General features: G+C 41.0%; 1 protein-coding gene across 5 annotated transcripts in view; it reads right to left on the bottom strand.

Moving 5' to 3' along the window:
• The window catches only part of PIWIL2 (piwi like RNA-mediated gene silencing 2), a 71,621-nt gene that overhangs the window by 11,643 nt on the left and 36,711 nt on the right, over positions 1 to 23,267 (bottom strand). For all 5 annotated transcript variants that reach the window (XM_084992648.1, XM_084992649.1, XM_005657209.4 and 2 more), the window contains 7 exon segments: positions 19,843 to 19,983; positions 15,463 to 15,576; positions 13,471 to 13,659; positions 10,835 to 10,936; positions 10,144 to 10,260; positions 8,574 to 8,662; positions 7,330 to 7,435 (listed from right to left, as the gene is read on the bottom strand). In XM_084992648.1, the coding sequence (XP_084848774.1) occupies positions 7,330 to 7,435; positions 8,574 to 8,662; positions 10,144 to 10,260; positions 10,835 to 10,936; positions 13,471 to 13,659; positions 15,463 to 15,576; positions 19,843 to 19,983 (858 nt within the window).

Below are 23,267 nucleotides of genomic sequence, written 5' to 3'. Positions count from 1 at the left end.
ATTTAGGTAATCTAATTCCTTGACATACAAATATTCAAAGTATTTTCTTTCTTTCTTTTCTTTTTTTTTTTTTTTTTGTCTTTTTGCCATTTCTTGGGCCGCTCCCGTGCATATGGAGGTTCCCAGGCTAGGGGTCGAATCGGAGCTGTAGCCACCAGCCTACGCCAGAGCCACAGCAACTCGGGATCCGAGCCGCGTCTGCAACCTACACCACAGCTCACGGCAACGCCGGATCGTTAACCCACTGAGCAAGGGCAGGGACAGAACCCGCAACCTCATGGTTCCTAGTTGGATTCGTTAACCACTGCGCCACGACGGGAACTCCCCAAAGTATTTTCTTATAATTGTTTTCATTTCTGTGAAGTCATCAGTGACTTTTTTTCATCTCGAATTTTAGTAATCTGATTCTCCTCTTTTTTGCGGATAGTCTAGCTAAAGGCTTATCAAATTTGTTGATCTTTCCAAATAATTTCTGGTTTCACTGATCTTCTCTATTGTTTTTCCTTTCTTTACTTCTTTCTCCTCCTTCCTCCTTCTCCCCCTTCTTTCTTCCTTTCCTTTTTCCTTTCCTTCCTTCATTCTTGCCATACCACAGCATGTGGAAGTTCCTGGGCCAGGGACTAAATCTGTGCTGCAGTTGCAATCTGTGCCACAACTGTGGCAACACAGGATCCTTAACTCACTGTGATTCCAGGGAACTTCCTCTCAATTGTGTTTAATTCTCCATTTCATTTACCTATGCTCTAATCTCTATCAATCCCTTCCTTTTTGCTTTAAGTTTGCTCATCTTTTTCTACTTTCTTAAAGTGCAACTTGGAAATTTTTCCTCTTTTTTAAATAGGTATTTATAGGTATTTCCCTCTGAGCACTGCTTTGCATACATCCACAAATTTTGGTATGTTTTGTTTTGTCTTTATTTTCATTTATCTCAAAGCATTTTCTAATTTCCCTTTTGATTTCTTCTTTGACCCCCTGGTAACTTGAAAGTATTGTTTAACTTCCATATAGTTGTATAGGTATTAATTTAAGTTTATCCCCATATTTCCTCTTTTATTCCTTATTTATTCCTTTAACGATTTCTAAGTTTCTTTCTGGGATATTTTTCCTTCTAGGTGAAAAACATTCTTTAGTATTTTCCTTCAGTGCAAATTTGCCAATGAGTTTCTCAATTTTTTATTTGCCATGGAATGTCTTTGTTAATCTTATTAAAAGTTATTTTTAGTTCCCATTGTGGCTCAGAGGAAAAGAATCTGACTAGTTTCCATGAGGACATAGGTTCAATCCCTGGCCTCATTCAGTGGGCTAGGGATCCGGCGTTGCCATGAACCGTGCTGTAGGTTGCAGAGGCAGTTCGGATCCTGAGTTGCTGTGGCTGTAGCGTAGGCCAGCAGCTGTAGCTCCAATTTGACCCCTAGCCTGGTAACTACCATATGCCGTGAGTGCAGCACTTAAAAAAAAAAATTGTAAGAAAGAACAAAATCAGAAAGTATAAGTGAAATAAAAAATTCACTATAAGGGGCTTAAGAGCAGATTTAGTCAGGCAGAAGAAATAATAAGTGAACCAAGAGATACATCAATCAAGACTATCCAGTGTGAGAAAAGGAAAGAAAAAAAAAAAAAAAAGATAAATGAATGCTGCCTCTGAGACCTGCAAGATACCATCGAGCATAACATACTAATAACTGGGGTCTCAGTAGGCGAGGAAAGAGGCAAAAAGTGTGTTTGAAGAAACAGGGGACCCCAAATCCCCAAATGCAATGCAAAAGTTAACCGACAGGAGCTCCCATCATGGCTCAGTGGTTAACAAATCCAACTAGGAACCATGAGGTTGAGGGTTCAATCCCTGGCCTTGCTCAGTGGGTTAAGGATCCAGTGTTGCTGTGGGCTAAGGTGTAGGTCGCAGACGCGGCTCGGATCCCGAGTTGCTGTGGCTCTGGCATAGGCCGGAGGCTACAGCTCCAATTCAACCCCTAGCCTGGGAACCTCCATATGCTGCAGGAGCAGCCCAAGAAAAGGCAAAAAGACCAACAACAACAATAAAAAAAAGTTATCTGACACATGCAAGAATAGTAAGAAATACCAATTAGGATAAACTTAAACTTGATCTGCAACATTAGCTCTTTCCTGGGTCTCCAGCCTGCTGGCCAACCCTGCAGATTTTGGACTTGCCAGCCTCCATAAATCACATGAGCCAATTCCTCAAAATACACATGTACACACACACCCTATTGATTCTGTCTCTCTGGAAATGCTCACACAAAATTAGCACAAAGAAAGAGGGACACCATAGAATTACACAGGAACAAACTTTTAATGTACTACTGAAATTAATTTGGTATTAATATGAATGAGACCGTTATAAATAACATGCAGAAGCAGTTGATAAAATACAACACACTTTCACTGTAAAAACACTCTGCAAATTAGAAACTTCCTTAATATAATAAAACAAGTCTATGAAAAACCCACAGCTAACGTCACACTCAATGGTGAAAAGACTTAAAACCATCCTCCTAAGATCAGGAAAAAGACAAAGATGCCTGTTTTCACCACTGCTATTAAATATTGTACTGGAAGTTCCAGTCAGAGTAACTAAGCAGGAAAAATAGATAAAAGGCATCCAAAGTGGAAAGAAAGAAGCATGACTATTTCTATTTGCAGACAACATGATTCAATATATAGAAAATCCCTAAGAAATAGAGGGAAAAACCGACTAAAGCTAATAAATTCAGAAAAGTTGCAGGGTTAAGAGACAAAATAGTTATGTTTCTCTACACCAGCAATGAATTCAAAACAGAAATTAGAACTATTCCATTTACAGTAGCATCCAAAAGAATAAAATACCCGGGAATAAATTTAAATGAGGAGGTGAAACGCTTGTCCATGAAAAGTAGAAAACATTGCTGAAAGAAATTAAAGACAATCTAAATAAATGGAAAGACATCCTGTGTCCACATATTACAAGACTGACTATTATTTTTTATTTTTTGTCTTTTTAAGGGTACATCCATAGCATATGGAGGTTCCCAGGCTAGGTGTTGAATTGGAGCTGCAGCTGCTGGCCTATGCCATAGCCACAGCAATTCGGGATCCGAGCTGCATCTGCGACCTACACCACAGCTCATGGCAACGCCAGATGCTTAACCCACTGAGTGAGGCCAGGGATTAAACCCGCATCCTCAAGGATACTAGTGAGGTCGTTAACCACTGAGCCACGATGGGAACTCTAAGACTGACTGACTATTATTAAGATGACAATACTTGCAAAGTGCTCTATAAATTCAATGTAATTCCTATCAAAATTCCAATGGCTTTTTTTTTTTTTTTTTTTTTACAGAAATGGAAATGCCTACACTCAAACTGACTGGGATCCCAATGGGCCCTCTGTAGCAAAAACAATTAAAAAAAAAAAACAAAACCTCAGACTTCCTCATTTCAAAACTAACTAAAAAGAGACAAAAATCAACACAAGTGTTATACTGACATAAGGATGGCATACAGCCCAATGGAGTAGTATTCAGAGTTCAAAAATAAAAACCAAACATCTAAGGCTAACTGATTTCTTAACAAGTGTGCCAAGAAGTTTCCATTGTGGTGCAGCAGAAACCAATCTGACTAGTAACCATGAGGTTTCGGGTTTGATCCCTGGCCTTGCTCAGTGGGTTAAGGATCCGGCGTTGCTGTGAGCTGTGGTATAGGTAGCAGATGCGGCTCGGATCCCGCACTGCTGTGGCATAGGCTGGAGGCTATAGCTCCGACTGGACCCCTAGCCTGGGAACCTCCATGTGCCACAGGTGCAGCTCTCAAAAACAAAAAACAAACAAAGAACAAAACCCCAAGTGTGCCAATATTACTTAAAGAATACAGTGTCTCCAACAAGTTGTTTTGGAACAAGCAAAAGAATAGAGTTGGGGAGTTCTTTTTTGGTACAGTGGGCTAAGGATCCTGCACTGTCGATGCAGTGGCTTGGGTCACTGCCATGGCGTGGGTTCCATCCCTGACTCAGGAACTTCCACATGCTAAAGGTGCAGCCAAAATAACCCAAAAACTAAAACTAAAACAAACAAAGAGTAGATTTGGACTCCTACCTCACACTATATACATAAACATAACTCAAAAATGGATTGATGGGAGTTCCCGTCGTGGCGCAGTGGTTAACGACCTGACTGGGGACCATGAGGTCGTGGGTCCGATCCCTGGCCTTGCTCAGTGGATTAAGGATCCGGCATTGCTGTGAGCTGTGGTGCAGGTTGAAGATGAGGCTCGGATCTGGCATTGCTGTGGCTCTGGAGTAGGCTGGCAGCTGCAGCTCCGAATGGACCCCTAGCCTGGGAACCACCATATGCCGTGGGAGCAGCCCAAGAAATGGCAAAGAAAAAAAAAGGATTGATGACCTAAACATAAAAGCTAAAGCTATACAAAACTGTTAGAAGAAAACAGAAGCACAAATTTTCAAGACCTAAAATTTAGCTACAGAACTGACATACAAGCACATGGAACAAAAGAAATAAATAAATGAGACTTTATCAAAATTTAAAACTACTGTGCATCAAATAACATTATCAAGAAAAGTGAAGACACCTATAGGTGGGAGAAAATACTTGCAAATAGTACATCAGACAAGAGATGTGATATCCAGAACATGTTTAAAAAATCCCTATAACACTTACAACTCAAAAACAAAAAGACAACTAAAATAACCGAAAAAGACAAAGGACTTGAAAGTACTTCTTTAAAGAAGATACACGAATGGACAATAAACACATGAAAAGATGTTCAACATCATCAGTCATCAAGGAAATGCATATTAAAACCACAATGAAAAACTACTTCACAATAGCTACAATTTAAAAAATGACAAATAAAAAATGTTGGCAAGGAGGTGGAGTAGCTAGGACCCTTCTACACTGCTAGTAGGAATGGAAAATGGTGCATCTACTGTGGAAAACAGTTTGAGGGTTCCTCAAAAAGTTATGATCCAGCAATTTCACTACTAGGTTTATACCCAAAAGTGCTGAAAAAGGTACTCAAACTAATCCATATACAGGCCTGTTTACAGCAACATCATTCCAATAGTCAAAAGGTGGGAACAGTCCAAATGTCCATCAATGATGAATGAATAAACATATGATGGAATATTATTCATCTACTAAAAAAAGATCAAAGTAGTGATATATTCTACAATTTGGATGAATTTTTTTTTTTTTTCTTTTTAGGGCCACACCTGAAGCATATGGAAGGTCCCAGGCTACGGGCTGAATTGGAGCTACCAGCCTATGCCACAACTACAGTAATGCCAGATCCAAGCCTCATCTGTGACCTACGCTGCAGTTCACAGCAATGCTGGATCCTTAACCCACTGATCGAGGCCAGGGATTAAACCTGAATCCTCATGGATACAAGTCGGGTTTGTTACCACTGATCCACAACAGGAACTCCCTGGATGAATCTTATAAGCATGATTAACAAAAGAAGCCAGACACAAAAGATAACATATTTTATGATTATCTCTATTTAATATGTCCAAAATACACAAATCCATATAGACAGAAAGTAGATCAGACATTACCAGGAAGTAGGTGGAAGGGTGATTAGGAAATAACTATCCCCTTCCAGGAGCCAGGAGTAGAAAATAGTTGGAACCAGCAAGCAGATTATCTTGGTGTGTAGTACCTGGGCCCAGAAATGAGTGGACACTGGGGGCTGCAGCAGTACAGAAATTGGCTACATGTAGACATATTTTTCTTGCACCTTAAGAAGTGCAAAATGCTGATAAGAACTGTTCTGTTTAGCAAGAGGACAGAGAATGCAGAAGGCCCTGGGGCAGATTCCCTGAGGAGAAGGACCTGCGCACAGTGGCAAGTTAGACTGATCCTGCAGCTCCAGAAGGGTCAAATAGTTTCTGCTAGAAACAGACACCTCTTTTGGACTGGGGGTGCATACCTGCTGGCAGATGCAAATGCTCAAAATACTATAAAAAGACTAAAACAGAAGACACTAAACTAGTTTGCCAAGTCACATTTCCTCAGACCAAGGAACACACTTTCATCTTCAGAGTAACTATTTGACAGAAAATTAGAAAGAGCAACTGAAACATTTTTTTTTGGCTAAAATAAAGAGAATAAAGGTGCGAAGGGTTAGCTTTTACTTAATTAATTTATTAGTTAATCTTTTTAGGGCGTACCCACAGCATACAGAGATTTCCAGGCTAGGGGTTGAATCTGAGCTGTAGCCACCAGCCTACACCACAGTCACAGCCACGCCAGATCCAAGCTGTGCTGGCAACCTATACCATAGCTGAGGGCAACGGCGGATCCTTAACCCACTGAGTGAGGCTAGGGATCAAACCTGCAACCTAATAGTTACTAGTCAGATTGGTTACTAGTCAGATTGGTTTCCGCTGAGCCACGACAACAACTCCAAGGACCATAAAGAACTAAGTCTAGCTAAGAAATGGAGCAGAGGGAGAAAAATGAGAAAGGTTTTACAGAAGTAATCTTTGCCTAGGACCTAAAAGACAGATAGAACTTTGCCAATCTACAACAGCAACAACAAGAAGGAGAGTGTAATAGAATTTGGTAACCAAGTAGCATATCACATGGACCTCCTTAGAGGCAAAAACTTAACTTCTGGTTTATATAATCTGTAATAATGAAACAGTAGCAAACTATTTGAAGGACACTGTAGGAAACATTATTCTAAAAAGAATCAAGGTGGAGTTCAAAAGAGTGACCTTAATCATGCAAAATCTAAACTTCTTCTCTATGCCAAGGGCTAATTCTGACCCTAAGAAATGAAAGCCACTTATCAGCGCTTCCTTTGATGTACTGGCCAAGGCAAAAACTAGTCCCTTGCTTGCTCATTGTTCCAGACCCAGTATCAGATTAATGACAGCAATTCTCAATGGTTAGCATTCTTTGGAGTTCTAGGGCTAATTTTCAGGGAGACATTTGTCTTGAACCTAAATGAAATGAGCCAGTACCTAATGATAGCCATAAAAAGCTGGGAAAATTAATAAGCTGCTTTAATTACTGAAATTTACCCCGACTTCCCAGATAAGGGTCTAAAGATTGTATCTACAGGCAGGAGGCTCACAATGTAGGAAATAAGCATTACTTACCAAACCAAATAAAAACAATGAACTCTTAAGCTGCTCTGTATAAGCAGAAATCTGAAAACAGTCCTTTTGAGCTGCTTGTGTCGGCTGGATTAGGAAACTCACCTTCAATTTGGGATCCCTTCCACTAAATCAGACTTCCTCTTAAAGGGGTCAGGAAGGCAATACTTTAAAACCTTGATAGATAGTTTTAGAACTGCTTTTCTCCTCACCTGATAAAACTTTTTTAAGGAGCCCACCAGGCACAACTTCAGGCTATCCACAATCTCCTGATGAGGCATCTGGAATACCACTTGTGAATGCCACTTTGTGAGAGTGCTGGGGCAAAGGCAGTAAAAAGAGAGAGAGAAGAGAAAGATGAACACACACTGAGGAAGGCCCCCATATGAATGTCAGCACACACAGGCTTCTCCATGCACCACTCACACAAGTACCCAGCAAATGTGTTTTACATGGAAAAACACATGCTGATACAGGGAAAAGATACATATAAGCCAGCAACAGCATATAAAAACATAGGCATAATTGTGGATATCCACTAAAAAATTGCTTCCAACTGAAAAGATTTAACTGAGATATATACCAACAGAAGACCAGTTAAATAAACAGTGCTCTAGCATATAATAAATTCCACGTAGCAATTGGAAAGAATTAGTTGATATTTATTTGTATTGATATGGGAAATACACAGGGTTTTTTGTTTGTTTTTGCTTTTTAGGGCCTCACCAGCAACATATGGAAGTTCCCAGGCTAGGGACTGAATCAGAGCTGTAGCTACTTGCCTACATCACAGCCACAGTAACATGGGATCCGAGCCTCATCTGCGACCTACACCACAGCTCACGGCAACACCGGATCCTTAAACTACTGAGTGAGGCCAGGGATCAAACCCTCATCGTCATGGGTACTAGTTGGATTCATTTCCACTGAGCCATGATGGGAACTCCCCAAAATATACAGTTTAATTTCATAAAAGAAAATGAGGAATAGTATACACAGTAATACGTGTGTGTGTATGTATGTGTACCAGCTACATATGTGTTAATATATGCATACAAGAGTAACTAAAAGTATATATACATCAAACCTTTGGTGGTGGTTAATAAAAGATGGATCATGAGGAATTTTCACTTTCTCAATTTCTGGAAATATTTGCCTAAACATGCTTTACTTTTATCATCCAAAAGAACAAATTTTTAAAAACCCTCATTTCTGGGGGGAAAAACCCACCACAACTAAGACACAGACCCCATTCTGAAAGAGATTACACTGCAGCCTGGGAACAAACTTACACATGTGATGAGAGATTGCACAAACTAATATCATAGGAAAATAGAGAAGGAATGAGTTCAGATGTTTTTACTGTATATTAAACACTCAAAAAACTTTCTGGCTTTACAGTATTAGCATTAAGGTAAAAGTAACCAAATGTAATGGAGCCAGGAGTGGCACTTACAGATTGATGCTCGCAACAAAGCCAACCACTGAGCGCATGCCTCTGCTGGGGTCATGGTAAACATCTATCCCAATCACCATTAATTGTTTCTGGGTCAGAAAATAAAAAACAAACCAAAACATCCAAGCAATCCATCACTCCATTTTTAATTGTTATCCTAATGCCATAGCTACATATGAAAGTAAGTTTGGGGAAAGGAAAAGAGTATAATCAGCTTGACTTTTCTGGGGGGGCTTTTTAGTGCTGCACCTGTGGCACATGGAAGTTCCCAGGCTAAGGGTCGAATCAGTTGCAGCTGCTGACCTACACCATGGCAACTGCAATGCCAGATCCTTAACCCACTGATGGAGGCCAGAGATTGAATCTGCATCCTCATAGGTACTAGTCAGGTTCATAACCCACTGAGCCACAAAGAGAACTCCAACTTTACATTTTTAAAACACTATGAACAGGCAGGACCTCCTTGCCTACCTGCTTGCATCTCTCACTAGCATCCTACCTTAATAAATCTATTTCTTGCCTACCAAAAAAAAAAAAAAAAAAAAAGAAAAGAAAAAACTATGAACAAACAGGTTGAGACCAGAGATTGAAAACTTTCTGTAAAAGACAGAGTAAATATCTTGAGCTTTGTGAACCACACAGTCTCTGCAGGAACTGTTCAATTCTGCCATTCCAGCACACAAGCAGCCAGGTAGTACATAAAGGAGCATGGCTAGGTTTCCCTTTTTTTTTTTTTTTTTTTTTTTTTTTGTCTTTTTTTTTAGGGCCATGCCCACAGCATATGGAGGTTCCCAGGCTAGGGATTGAATCCAAGCTGTAGCCACCAGCCTACACCACAGCCACAGCAACACCAGATTCAAGCCACGTCTGCAACCTGCACCACAGCTCATGGCAATGCCAGATCCTTGACCCACTGAGCGAGGCCAGGGATCAAGCCAGCAACCTCATGGTTCCTAGTCAGATTTGTTTCTGCTGGGCCACGACAGGAACTCCCAGGTATGGCTATGTTTCAATAAAACTGCATTTAAGGATACTGAAAACTGAATTTCACATAATTTTCATGTGTCTGAAGCTATTACTCTTGTTTTTATTTTTTTCAACTATTTTTTAAAAATGTGAAAACCATTCTTACCTTGTGGGCTATACAAAAACAAGCAATGAACCACTCAGACTATTTATAAGCACTGAGAATAAGGATGGAGTTCCCGTCGTGGCGCAGTGGTTAACGAATCCGACGAGGAACCATGAGGTTGCGGGTTCGGTCCCTGCCCTTGCTCAGTGGGTTAACCATCCAGTGTTGCCGTGAGCTGTGGTGTAGGTTGCAGACGCGGCTTGGATCTGGTGTTACTGTGGCTCTGGTGTAGGCTGGTGGCTACAGCTGCTATTAGACCCCTAGCCCTAGCCTGGGAACCTCCATATGCGCGGGATCGGCCCAAGAAATGGCAAAAAGACAGAAAAAAAAAAAAAAGAGAGAGAGAGAATAAGGAAAACTCTATGAGGACGATTAGAAAGATATCTAAGTAGGACTCTATGGAGAGCTGAACTGAAGACATATCTCAGTATCACTCACCAGAGGAATATCCACTCCCCAGAGTTCACCACCCAATTTACAGTTAATCTGAAGTAAAATTTTCTGCGCCACACTCCGAAGCTTGGTGGGCTGACTAATGGTTCGGACATTGATGACCTATAACGGAGGAAACAAAAGTTTGGGCAAAGATGACATTACCAACCTTTCAGACAATGTAAACATTGCTAAAGCAAACACCACATTTAAGAAACTGCAGATTACAGATAAGACATTTTGCACTAACAGTTCTAACTCTAGGGTCTCTAGTCAGGCATGAGTATGCACGCATGTTCACATGCACATACACACACCAAATCCAAAAAACAGCCAGCCAAAAAAAAACTTTCAAAAAGGTGTCATGCAGATTTAAAAAAAAAAAAATTAACCTCCATACAAAAAACAGCTTTCCCCTTTCAAAGTCAAGTCTATGCTGTCAGAACCTAATCATGTGAAACCACCTGATGAATAACCTCTGAACAAGCAAAGGTGCTCATTTGGGAACATGAAAGCATTCACAAAGAGCATCTGCTATTCACCAGGTTACTCTAACATGGAAGGTTTCACCAGCCGGGTCTATATACGCTAGCTTCTAATAGTTACTTGAGTCTTTTTGAACACATGTATCCCTCTTTTCCAAGCCTCAAGGGAGGCTAGAGTTTCCACCTGTGCCTCCCGCCCAGCTCCCACTCACCTGCGAGGGCACAGGAGTCTGCACACAGCACAGCTTTTTAATGGCCCCATAGAGATCATCACGTGTGCCCATGATTATGCAAACAACCATCTGTATCTTCCCCTTGAGGAGGTAAAGTATACATAAGTCAGGCTTTGGAACTCCAAGAACCTTGACACGGCTTCAGCTGGGGCAGTTGAAGAGTCTGCAAAGCCGCAGGACCTTTAGGGGAATGAGGGGACTGAAGCAAAAATGGTGGACATTCCAACACAGAAAAATGTCCTTGAAGATGAATGAGCATTTGTTGAGTTCCAAGCTTCTTTGCATAACTACATATTAAGTTATCTAGGGCTGATCCTGACTACCTGATTTATTTACCATAAGATTCAACATGCCTGGAAAAGAACAAGACTTTAAAATATTCAAGAATTTCTTACTACATGATGCTTTCAGTTCCCTATAATTTTGTTTTTTGTTTTTTGTTTTTTGTCTTTTTGCCTTTCCTAGGGCCGCTTCCCACGGCATATGGAGGTTCCCAGGCTAGGGGTCGAATCGGAGCTGTAGCCATCGGCCTACGCCAGAGCCACAGCAACGTGGGATCCGAGCTGCTTTTGAGACCTACACCACAGCTCACAGCAACGCCAGATCGTTCACCCACTGAGCAAAGGCAGAGATCGAACCTGCAACCTCATGGTTCCTAGTTGGATTTGTTAACCACTGCACCAGGATGGGAACTCCTAATTTTTTTAATACTCTTAGTAAACTAAGCGCCTTTTTACATTCATGCCTTTTGACATTCATTCAGAACTTTAGCTGAGGAAAGTGGGATACAATACCATAAGAAAGGATTCAGAAGCAAATGCAGAGGAAATGAAGCTATTGCCAAATCCACAGGCAGCTCTCCTAACTCTCTGACTATAGAGAATACTGCCAGTAGTATACCTTTTTTTTTTTTTTTTTAAATGGCCACACCCAAGCTATATGGAAGGTCCGGAGAAAGGGCTTGAGTCTAAGCCTCAGCTGTGACAATGCCAGATCTTTTAACCCACTGTGCTAAAGCTGGAGATCAAACCTGCATCTCTGAAGTCAGGTTCTTAACCCACTTTGCCACAGCAAGAACTCCAACCAGCAGTGTTGGAGTTTATCTCTGCATCTTCTACCTCTCACTGCTTAAGAGATTTGATATTGAAAACAGAAAATCTTTCGAAATCTGAATAAAGAAAAGCAGCACACAAGTGAAACAGAGTTGCCAACCCTTTATCCCAGAAATGGGTATCAACAGTATACTATTCCAAATCAAGATTAGTTTTTGATTAAGACTTCTCAATGGACACACGTTCCAGCAATCACATCAAAGAACTTTCCAAGTCACTCAGAACTCCAACTGCATGCTGGGCGCCTGTGGGCTGGATCTAGGAAACAGATGTGGTTTTTTTACCCCATAATGATTTGTAAGTCTTTTTAAAATTAACCCTCAAACATAGGGAGGTATACAAATATGCAAATCTAGATTTTTAGCTTCTACTGAAAAACAAACAAATTAAAAATCAATTTGACAACACTGGGCTATTATCTGCAGTCACAGGATTTACTCTCTTTAGTTCACACCAAGGTCCCCTCCCAGCCCACTTCATTGGTTTCTGTGACTCATCTGGCTCCCAGAGACGTCTGAGTTTATGACCCTTAAACAAAGAGAATAATAAAACAGAATGCCCTAAAGATGAGAGGGAGACAGCAAGACCAATATGAATAAACATTATGAATGAAAATCATATCCATGCTGCATGAAGACTGTTGGCAGTGCACTCCCATAAAGACAACATGCCAAGTTGTGCGACTGGGGAGCTGATGTACTAAGCTGGCTTTTTCTTTTGAAAGCAGGACAGAATTTATCAATGATCAGGCCCACAGGGAGGCCATTAACAGAGTAAGAAGGCCTGGGAAGTCAGGAAGACAATATGAGAAAAGAGAAAACCTGAGTGTGCTGTTACAGATGACACACCTAGAGGGGTGGATCAAAAGAGAAAATCATGATGCCAAAATAATCTAATTCTAGTATTGACCTCACAAGAACTGACTCTTCAATTCAAAGACTAATTATTTCCAAAAACTTTGTCCGTTTCCTCCTTAATCTTTCCCCTCTGTTTTATGTACAAACAGCTAAGAACTGCAGGCCTGAACTACTGAGCTGTGAATACTATGACCTGCTCAGCTCCAGTAGTCCCTCCCATTTATCTATCAGGACCAAGACGATGGCCCCCTGCCAAGTTTATCATCAGAGCAATTTGAATCTTGAGCCAGACCAGACTGTGACAGCTCAGTAGTGAATCGTGCAAGATGGCACCTGGCCCAGGAAGTTGCTTTCTGAGCACAGCATGTTCTATGTAGATAAGGAACTGAAATCAGCTATTTTCTCAGCCCATTACGTGAGGAACAGAATGCTAGAGTAAGCAAGAGTGCCAACACAGAATGAAAGAAGCAAGACCAACCAAAGGACATGAGAACGACCCTACTGGTTCAGTACTTCATGTGTACATGAGTAAATACATGTTCCTAGACATCATCAACAGCAGACCAATAACCAAGACAATTTAAAATCAAGTATTCAAGTACTGCAGAATGGGAATTCTAAAAATTTACTCAAATAAAATTATTACCTCAACTCCCAGGATGGACTGAATGGTTCTGACGTAGGTCTCTATGCGATCATCCTTCAGCTCCACACAGGCCGGCGGGCTCATGCGCATGCCCATGGGACCAGCTACCTTCTCTAACATGTTCACCAGTTCTCGGGCCTGATCCACTGCTCTCTTTGGGTAAAAGAGCGCCCAGAAATGCATGGGGACCTAGGAACAACCACAAACTATTTTTAGTACTTCCCACAACTTGAACACCCCAATTCCACATTCAGGAGATGTTATTCTAGAGAACAAATTGCTTTTCACTCTCTCTGCTTGAGCCCTGTCTTACCTAACGCCTACTACTAATATGGATGTATGTGATAAGTAAACTGTGGCACAGTCTCAAAATGGAATACTACACAGCAATGAGAATCAAAGACCTACCACTATCCTTAACAATATGAAGAAACTCACCAAACAAGGTTGAAGAAATGAAGCCAGACATGAAAGAATATATACACCATATGATTTCACATATATATCAAGTATGAAAAAAAATCAATGCTATTAGGAGTTCCCGTCGTGGTGCAGCAGAAACAAATCCAATTAGGACCCATGAGGATGCAGGTTTGATCCCTGGCCTTGCTCAGTGGGTTAAGGACCTGGCGTTGCCATGACCTGTGGTGTAGGTTGCAGACACAGCTTGGATCTGACGTTGCTGTGGCTGTGGCTGTGGCATAGGCCGCTGGCTATAGCTCCAATTAGACCCCTAGCCTGGGACCCTCCATGAGCTGCAGGTGCGGCCCTAAAAAGACAAAAAAAAAAAAAAAAAATGCTGTTACAGGTCAGAATACTGGCTTTTTTTGAATTGCGTAAGGGTGACAGGCAGGTAGTAACTAGGAGCAAGGAGCAGAACTCCTGGGGCACTGGTAAAGTTCTAATTTTTTTTTTCTTTTTAGGGCCACAGCCGAAGCATATGGAAGTTCCCAGGCTAGGGGTTGAACTGGAGCTGCAGCTGCTGGCCACAGCCACATGTACAGCCACACCAGATCTGAGCCTCACCAGCAACCTACACTGCAGCTCATGGCAGCACCAGATCTTTAACACACTAAGCAGGGCCAGGGATCAAACCTGCATCCTCATGGATATTAGTCGGGTTCATTACCGCTGAGCAGAAACAGGAACTCCAAAGTTATGTTTCTTAACCCTCAGTGTTAATTACACAACTCTATTTAACTGTGAAAATTTATCAAGCTATATATACTTATGAGTGTACTTTTTCCTTTAAATATATTTTGATGAAAAGTTTTAGAAACTGGAGTTCCTGTCGTGGCTCAGTGGTTAACGAATCCGACTAGGAACCATGAGGTTGTTGGTTCGATCCCTGGCCTTGCTCAGTGAGTTAAAGGATTCGGCATTGCCGTGAGCTGTGGTGTAGGTTGCAGACACGGCTTGGATCCCGTGTCGCTGTGGCTCTGGTGTAGGCCGTCATCTACAGCTCTGATTCGACCCCTAGCCTGGGAATCTCCATATGCCATGGGAGCGGCCCAAGAAATGGCAAAAAGACAAAAAAAAAAAAAGTTTTAGAAACAAAGGTACTTTATTCATGGCCATAGAGAGCAGATTAGCCAAAAACTTTTAAAAATAATTCTCTATCATTTTGTTCCTTGGTCGCCTTTGTAGGAAACTGCTTTAATTTTAATTCTTTCATAGAAATCCTATGGGAAAAGAGGAAGGAAAGAGAAAGGAAGAAGGACAAACAAAGGGAGAGTGGATACTAGGCTGGCACCACATGAATTACCACAGGAATTTATTTCCTTGTCTTAAGTCTAAGGTCAGGCAAAAGGCTTACCTCTAACAACTCATCAACTTGCTCTTACTTGAAGGACCCCTGTTTAGTAAATAACTCAGGATGGGAATTCAGTTGGTACTTCCTCTCATAAAGAGGACACTAAATAATTCATGCTTCCTGATCTCCACACTTTCAAGGAAATTGGACCTCTCTTTGCCACTTCACAAGATACTTACAGTCAAGATGGAAAGATCTCTGGTTATTTCCTTCATCCAGTTTAGCTCCTGAGATGGGATAAATGATGTACTTCTTAGGTTAATTCTTTCCATTGGCAGAACACGTCCTTCAACCTAAATAGAAAATAAAGTGTCTAAGACATGAACCATCTGCAAACACTATTTAGAAAAACACTGATTCTGTTCTGCAGTCTGGTCAGCTCCACTATATACACCTATACAACTGCTAGCAGTGAGAATTTATGTCAATAAAACCCTGGACACACATAGATGAATTTTGATAGACATTGCTCTTTAATAATTTTTCATTTTAGGGCCACACCTGTGGCATATGAAAGTTCTCAGGCTAGGGGTCCCACTGGAGCTGCAGCTGCTGGTGGCCTATACCACAGTCACAGCAACACTGATCAGAGCGACATCTGCCACCTAGGCCACAGGTCACAGCAACACCAGATCTTTATTGTTTTTTTTTTTTTTTTTTTATGGTTTGTTTGTTTGTTTTGTTTTTTGCTTTTTAGGGCCGCACCAGGGGCATATGGAGGTTCCCAGCTAGGGGTCCAATCGGAGCTACAGCTGCTGGCCTATGCCAGAGCCACAGCAACGTGGGATCTGAGCCACATCTGTGACCTACACCACAGCTCACAGCAATGCCAGATCCTTAACCTGCTGAGTGAGGCCAGGGATTGAACCCACATCGTCATGGATGCTAGTCAGTTTCGTTAACCACTGAGCCATGAAGAGAACTCCCAGATCTTTAACCCACTGAGTGAAGCTAGGGAATCAAACCCCTATCCTCATGGCCACCATGTTAGGTTCTCAACCCACTGAGTCACAATGGGAACTTCCTCTTTAATTATTGAAGCTTCTAACATAGTCCCCAAGAAAGATATCAGTAAATACTGTCTCTTTAGAATCAGGGAATGTATGTAAAGTGTCTATAATTTCAAGATGAACAAAAAAATAATCTTAGAATATTTTAAGGGAAAAACTAAAAGTAGAAAATTAAAGATAAAATTTTTTTTCAAAAAAATTTTTTTTTTTATCTTTTTAGGGCCACACCCATGGCATGTGGAGGTTCTCAGGCTAGGGGTCCAATCAGAGTTGTAGCCACCAGCCTACGCCACAGCCACAGCGAATCCGAGCCACATCTGCGACCTATGGTACAGCTCATGGCAACGCCGGATCCTTTAACCTACTGAGTGAGGCCAGGAATCAAACCCGTGTCCTCATGGATACCAGTCGGGTTCACTAACCACTGAGCCATGACGGGAACCCCAAAGATAAAATTTCTTAATGAAGCTAAACATAAACTATTGTTACATTTTATACAAAAGCAGGGGAAAAAGTACAAGTATAATAAAAAACCAAATTGAAGTTAAGAATAGTAAATCAGGAGTTCCCGTCGTGGCGCAGTGGTTAACGAATCCGACTAGGAACCATGAGGTTGAGGGTTCGATCCCTGCCCTTGCTCAGTGGGTTAACGATCCGGTGTTGCCGTGAGCTGTGGTGTAGGTTGCAGACGCGGCTCGGATCCCTCGTTGCTGTGGCTCTGGCGTAGGCTGGCCGCTACAGCTCTGCTTCGACCCCTAGCCTGGGAACCTCCATATGCCGCAGGAGCGGCCCAAGAAATAGCAAAATGACAAAAAAAAAAAAAAAAAGTGACAAAAAAGAATAGTAAATCAATTAAATCTAAATATCCAAAAATAGGAAGATAACTAAGTTGATGACACATCAATACCAAGGATATTTTGCAACCATTAAAATCACTAACTGCATTTAATATAATCCTGTTTTTGCAAAAAATACATACCAATGTATTGATTGTAAGTGTACATGAGTATGTATATAACTGAAACACTTTGCTGTACAGCAAAAATTAACACAACATTGTAAATAAACTCAATAAAACAAAAAAATAAAATAACGCCAGGAAGGCTACTGTAAAGTAAAATCAGGAGGGGCAATGAGGAGTTCCCATTGTGGCTCAGCAGGTTAAAAATCCAACTTGTATCCATGAGGATGGGAGTCTGATCCCTGACCTCGTTCAGTGGATTAAGGATCTGGTGTTGCAATAAGCTGTGGCATAGGTTGCAGATGCAGCTCGGATCTTGAGTTGCTATGGCTGTGGTGTAGGCTGGTAGCTGCAGCTCCTATTCAACCCCTAGCCCGGGAACTTCTATATCCTGAAGGTGCAGTCCTAAAAAGAAAAGGAAAAAGTAAGGAGGAGTAATGAGATAAAGCTGGAAATGTAGGAGAAGGTTAGACAGCTAGATAATTCAGAGCTATGCAGACCAATATGGGAAGCCATTAAAAGCTTTCAAGTAGGAGTTCCCATTATGGCTCAGTAGAAATGAGCCTGACTAGTACCCGTGAGGATGCAGATTCGATCCCTGGCCTTGCTCAGTGGGTTAGGGAACCGGCACTGCCAAGAGCTGTAGGTCGCAGACTCAGCTCAGATGTGGCAGTAGTGCAGGGCAGCAGCTGCAGCTCCAATTCAACCCCTAGCCTGGGAACTTTCGTACACTGCAGGTGCAGCCCTAAAAAGCAAAAAAACAAACAAAAAGCTTTCAAATAGAGGAGTAACATGGTTGGTTCAAACATGTATGTATATAAGTAAATATAAGTATATATACACATTGTGCACATATACTTTTTAATCTTAATATCATGTATATCTCTAAAATTATATGTGACTTATAAGTTCGAAATAATGACAATAAAATGAATAATGAGTACTCTGAACCTACTATCCAATTTTGGATGCAGAGGATGACAAATACCTTTATTTTTCTTTTTTGGCCGCACCTGTAGCATATGAAAGTTCCCCGGGCCAAGAATTGAATCCAAAATGCGGCTTTGACCTGCAACTCAAAAGCTGTGGCAATGCTGGATCCTTAACCCATTTCACCATGCCAGGGATCAAACCCACGCTGCCCCAGAGACAATGCCGGATCCTTAACTCGCTGTGCCACAGCAGGAACTCCATATCTTTTTTTTTTTTTAATTTATAGCCACACCTGAGGCATATGGAGGTTTCTGGGCCAGGGGTGGAATCCGAGCTACAGCTGCGAACTATGCTGCAGCTCTGGCAGCACCGAATCCTTTAACCCACTGTGCTGGGCTAGGGGTGATCAAATTTGAACCTCCGCAGAGAACTGAGCTGCTTCAATTGGATCCTTTTTCTTCTTCTTTCTTTCTTTTTTTTTTTTTTTTTTTTTTTTTTTTTTGCTTTTTAGGGCCATACTCCCAGCACATGGAGGTTCCCAGGCTAGGGGTTGAATCGGAGCTATAGCTGCCAGTCTACACCACAGCCACAGCAACTCAAGATCCAATCTACATCTACGACCTACACCACAGCTTACAGCAACACTAGATCCTTAACCCACTGAGTGAGGCGAGGGATCAAACCTGCAACCTCATAGGTACATCAGATTGTTTCTGCTGTGCCACAATGGGAACCCCTGCAGTTGGATTCTTAACACACTGTGCCACAGCAGGAACTCCAAGAAACAACTTTTACAAGAAGTCAGAGTGCAAGAAAACTAGAGAAAAGGTAACATTAGTTATTTTGGCATACCCTAGAAAGAAAAGTAAAAAGTAATAAAACCTAATATTTACTGAGCACGTGCTATGTGTCAGATAATATGCTAAAGATTTTACCATTTAATTCCTTTAACTCAATCACTATCTTTATTCTAGTGATAAACTAAGAGATGCTAGGGGGTCCCGTCGTGGTGCAATGGTTAACAAATCTGACTAGGAACCATGAGGTTGCGGGTTTGATCCCTGGCCTTGCTCAGTGGGTTAAGGATCCGGTGTTGCCATGAGCTGTGGTGTAGGTTGCAGACGTGGCTCGGATCTCGCACTGCTGTGGCTGTGGTCTAGGCTGGCAACTATAGCTCTGATTCGAGCCCTAGCCTGGGAACTCTCATATGCCGCATGTGCAGCCTAAAAAGCAAAAACAAAAGAAAATTAAAATGTACAAGTCTGAGTCTTTACATCTACAGAAACAATGACAGTAGTATACTCAAAGAAACACAATTATTGGGAAAGAAAACCTTAAGGGAAATAAAGGAAAAACATATAGAACTTCAAGAATAATATGGGTTGGAAAACTTAAAAAGAGATAAATTTTAAGTCAATATTTCCTTTGCTATCTATTTGGAAATTAACAGCTCAGATCCTGGGAGCTACCAAAGAAAACTTATGAGATACTAGCAAATTAAGTCAAGGAAGTTCAAGCACTATAACTAGGATGTTAAAAAAAGAAAGGCACCATAATAGAGCAAAAACTTCAAAATAAAAACAAGATAGGAAGTTATCACCTAGAACCAGAAAGCTCTAAAATGCTGTTTCCTATCCATCTGTTTTCTGGTTTACCTTATGTACATCCTTCTGCAGGCAGAGTCCCCAACGTGTCAGTTCATTGTTGGCTATCTCATTTTTTGAAATTCTCTGTAGCAAGCATTCCAGAGCATCATGGTGCTGCTTGGGGCTCAGGTTGATCTGCTGGGTCAAATCCTAAATAGAATCAAAATGGAAATACTAAGTTATCACTTTCTCTGGTATGAGGTTAAATAAACTCCAATGTGTAAAACATTTCCATAATAACCTCCTTCCAATTGAATTTTGCAGAAAAATTTAAACATCTCCAGGGATATTAATAAATATCTCATGAATGTGAAGGAGGTATAAGGTTAAAAATTTAATTATAAAAATAAGAATTTTAAATGTCATTGTTCTAAAGACTCAACCCCAAAACTACTTGAACTGATCAATAAATTCAGCAAACTAGCAGGATATAAGATTAACATTCAAAAATAAATAAATAAATAAATGGAGTTCCCGTCGTGGCGCAGTGGTTAACGAATCCGACTAGGAACCATGAGGTTGCGGGTTCGGTCCCTGCCCTTGCTCAGTGGGTTGACGATCCGGCATTGCCATGAGCTGTGGTGTAGGTTGCAGACACCACTCGGATCCCGCATTGCTGTGGCTCTGGCGTAGGCCGGTGGCTACAGCTCCGATTCGACCCCTAGCCTGGGAACCTCCATAGCCACAGGAGTGGCCCAAGAAGTAGCTAAAAAGACAAAAAAAAAAAAAAAAAAAAGATTAACATTCAGAAACCAGTTGCATTTCTGTATACTAACAATGAAACTAATATTTAGTTTAAAGGAATACAAAAATACCTTTTAAAGCTGCATCCCCAAAAATCAAATACCTGGGAATAAACCTGACCAAGGAGGCGAAAGACTTATATGCTGAGAACTATAAAACATTAATCAAGGAAATTAAAGAGGATGCAAAGAAATGGAAAGATATTCCATGCTCCTGGGTTGGAAAAATTAATATTGTAAAAACGGCCATACTACCCAAAGCAACCTACAGATTCAATCCAATCCCTATCAAATTACCCACGACATTTTTCACAGACCTAGAACAAACAATCCAAAAATTTATATGGATACAGCTACAGATGTGATAAATTCATTTGAGTAATACAAAAATTTTATATGGAACCACAAAAGACCCAGAATTACCAAAAGCAATCCTGAGGAACAAAAACCAAGCAGGAGGCATAACTCTTCCAGACTTCACGCAATATTACAGAGCCACAGTCATCAAGACAGTGTGGTACTGGTACCAAAACAGACATAACAGACCAATGGAACAGAACAGAGAACCCAGAAATAAACCCAGACACCTATGGTCAATTAGTCTTCAACAAAGGAGCCAAGAATAAAATGGGAAAAAGACAGTCTTTTCAGCAAATGGTGCTGGGAAAACTGGAAAGCTGCATGTAAATCAATGAAACTAGAACACACTCTCATGCCATGCACAAAAATAAATTCAAAATGGCTTAAAGACTTAAATTTAAAACAAGACACATCAAACTCCTAGAAGAGAATGTAAGCAAAACCTGCTATCAACCTAACAAATGTTTTCTCAGGCCAGTCTCCCAAAGCATCAGAAATAAAAGCAAAAATAAACCAATGGGACCTAATCAAACTGACAAGCTTTTGCACAGCAAAGGAAACCATAAAAAACCCAAAAAGACAACTTACAGAATGGGAGAAAATAGTTTCAAACAATGCAACTGACAAGAGCTTAATCTCTAAAATATACAAACAACTTATACAGCTCAACAGCAAAAAAGCCAACAACGTGATAGAAAAATGGGCAAAAGACCTGAATAGACAGTTCTCCAAGGAAGATATACAGATAGCCAACAAGCACATGAAAAAATGCTCAACATCACTGACCATTAGAGAAATGCAAATCAAAACTACTACGCGGTACCACTTCACATCAGTCAGAATGGCCATCATTAATAAGTCCACAGATAACAAACGCTGGAGAGGGTGTGGAGAAAAGGCAACCCTCCTGCACTGTTGGTGGGAATGTAAACTGGTACAACCGCTATGGAAAACAGTATGGAGGTACCTTAGAAAACTATACATAGAACTACCATATGACTCAGCAATCCCACTCTTGGGCATATACCTGGACAAAACTTTCCTTGAAAAAGACACATGCACCCACATGTTCGTTGCAGCACCATTCACAATAGACAAGACATGGAAACAACCCAAATGTCCATTGACAGAAGATTGCATTAAGAAGATGTGGTATATATACACAATGGAATACTACTCAGCTATAAAAAAGATCAAAATAATGCCATTTGCAGCAACATGGATGGAACTAGAGATTCTCATACTAAGTGAAGTAAGTCAGAAAGAGAAAGACAAACACCATATGATTTCATTTATATCTGGAATCCAATATAGGGCACAAATGAACCTTTCCACAGAAAAGCAAATCATGGACATGGAGAACAGACTTGTGGTTGCCAAGAGGGAGCGGGAGGAAGTGGAAAGTATTGGGAATTTGGGGTTAATAGATGCAGACTATTGCCTTTGGAACGGATAAGCATTGAGATCCTGCTGTATAGCACTGACAACTATGTCTGGTCACTTGAGATGGAGCATGATAAAGTGAGAAAAAAGAATATATACATGTATGTGTGACTGGGTCACCTTGCTGTGCCGCAGAATATTGACAGAACACTGTAAATCAGCTATAATGGAAAAAATAAAAATCATTATAAAAAAATTAAATGTCATTGTTTCTTTCTCCCTCATGACACCTAAATCTTATTATTCTCTTGCAGTTTTCTTAAGACACAGCAGTGTAAGGATCTGGTGTTGTCACTGCAGCAGCTTGGGTTGTTACAGCACAGGGTCAATCCCTGGCCTGGGAGCTTCCATATGCTGTGGGTGTGGGCAAAAAATAAAGTAAAATAAAATTTAAAAATAAATAAATCTTACTCTCTTTCTCAAAGCCATGTAAGGGTGCTTGATTAGACCTATTTCATACTTGGTGGGGGATGGAGGGTTGGAGAAAATTCCCTGTGCCATGCAAACGACAGAATGGAAAAACACATCTAGTCTCATACTTTATGTCATAGGACCCTAGCCATTTAATTTCACCATAAGACACTCCTTTGGTCCAGTGTGTGGCCCATAATAGGTATTTTCTAAATATTTATTGGTTTTTTTTGTTTGTTTTTGTTTTTTGCTTTTTAGGGCCACACCCAGGGCACACGGAGGTTCCCAGGCTAGCGATCCAATCAGAGCTACAGCTGCCAACCTATGCCACAGTCATTGCAACATGGGATCCGAGCTGCATCTGTGAACTACACCACAGCTCACAGCAATGCCAGAACCTTAACCCACTGAGGGAGGCCAGGGATGGAACTGCAACCTCATGGTTCCTAGTCGGATTCATTTCTGCTATGCCATGAC

Source organism: Sus scrofa, chromosome 14 (genome assembly GCF_054392235.1).
Source record: "Sus scrofa isolate SSC_HxYL_T2T_F1_AM1 chromosome 14, Sscrofa_HxYL_maternal_Yorkshire_Landrace_v2.0, whole genome shotgun sequence".
NCBI classification, from domain to species: Eukaryota; Metazoa; Chordata; class Mammalia; order Artiodactyla; family Suidae; genus Sus; species Sus scrofa.
Note: the sequence above shows the minus strand (reverse complement) of the source record. Positions and strands in the feature narration are given on the sequence as shown.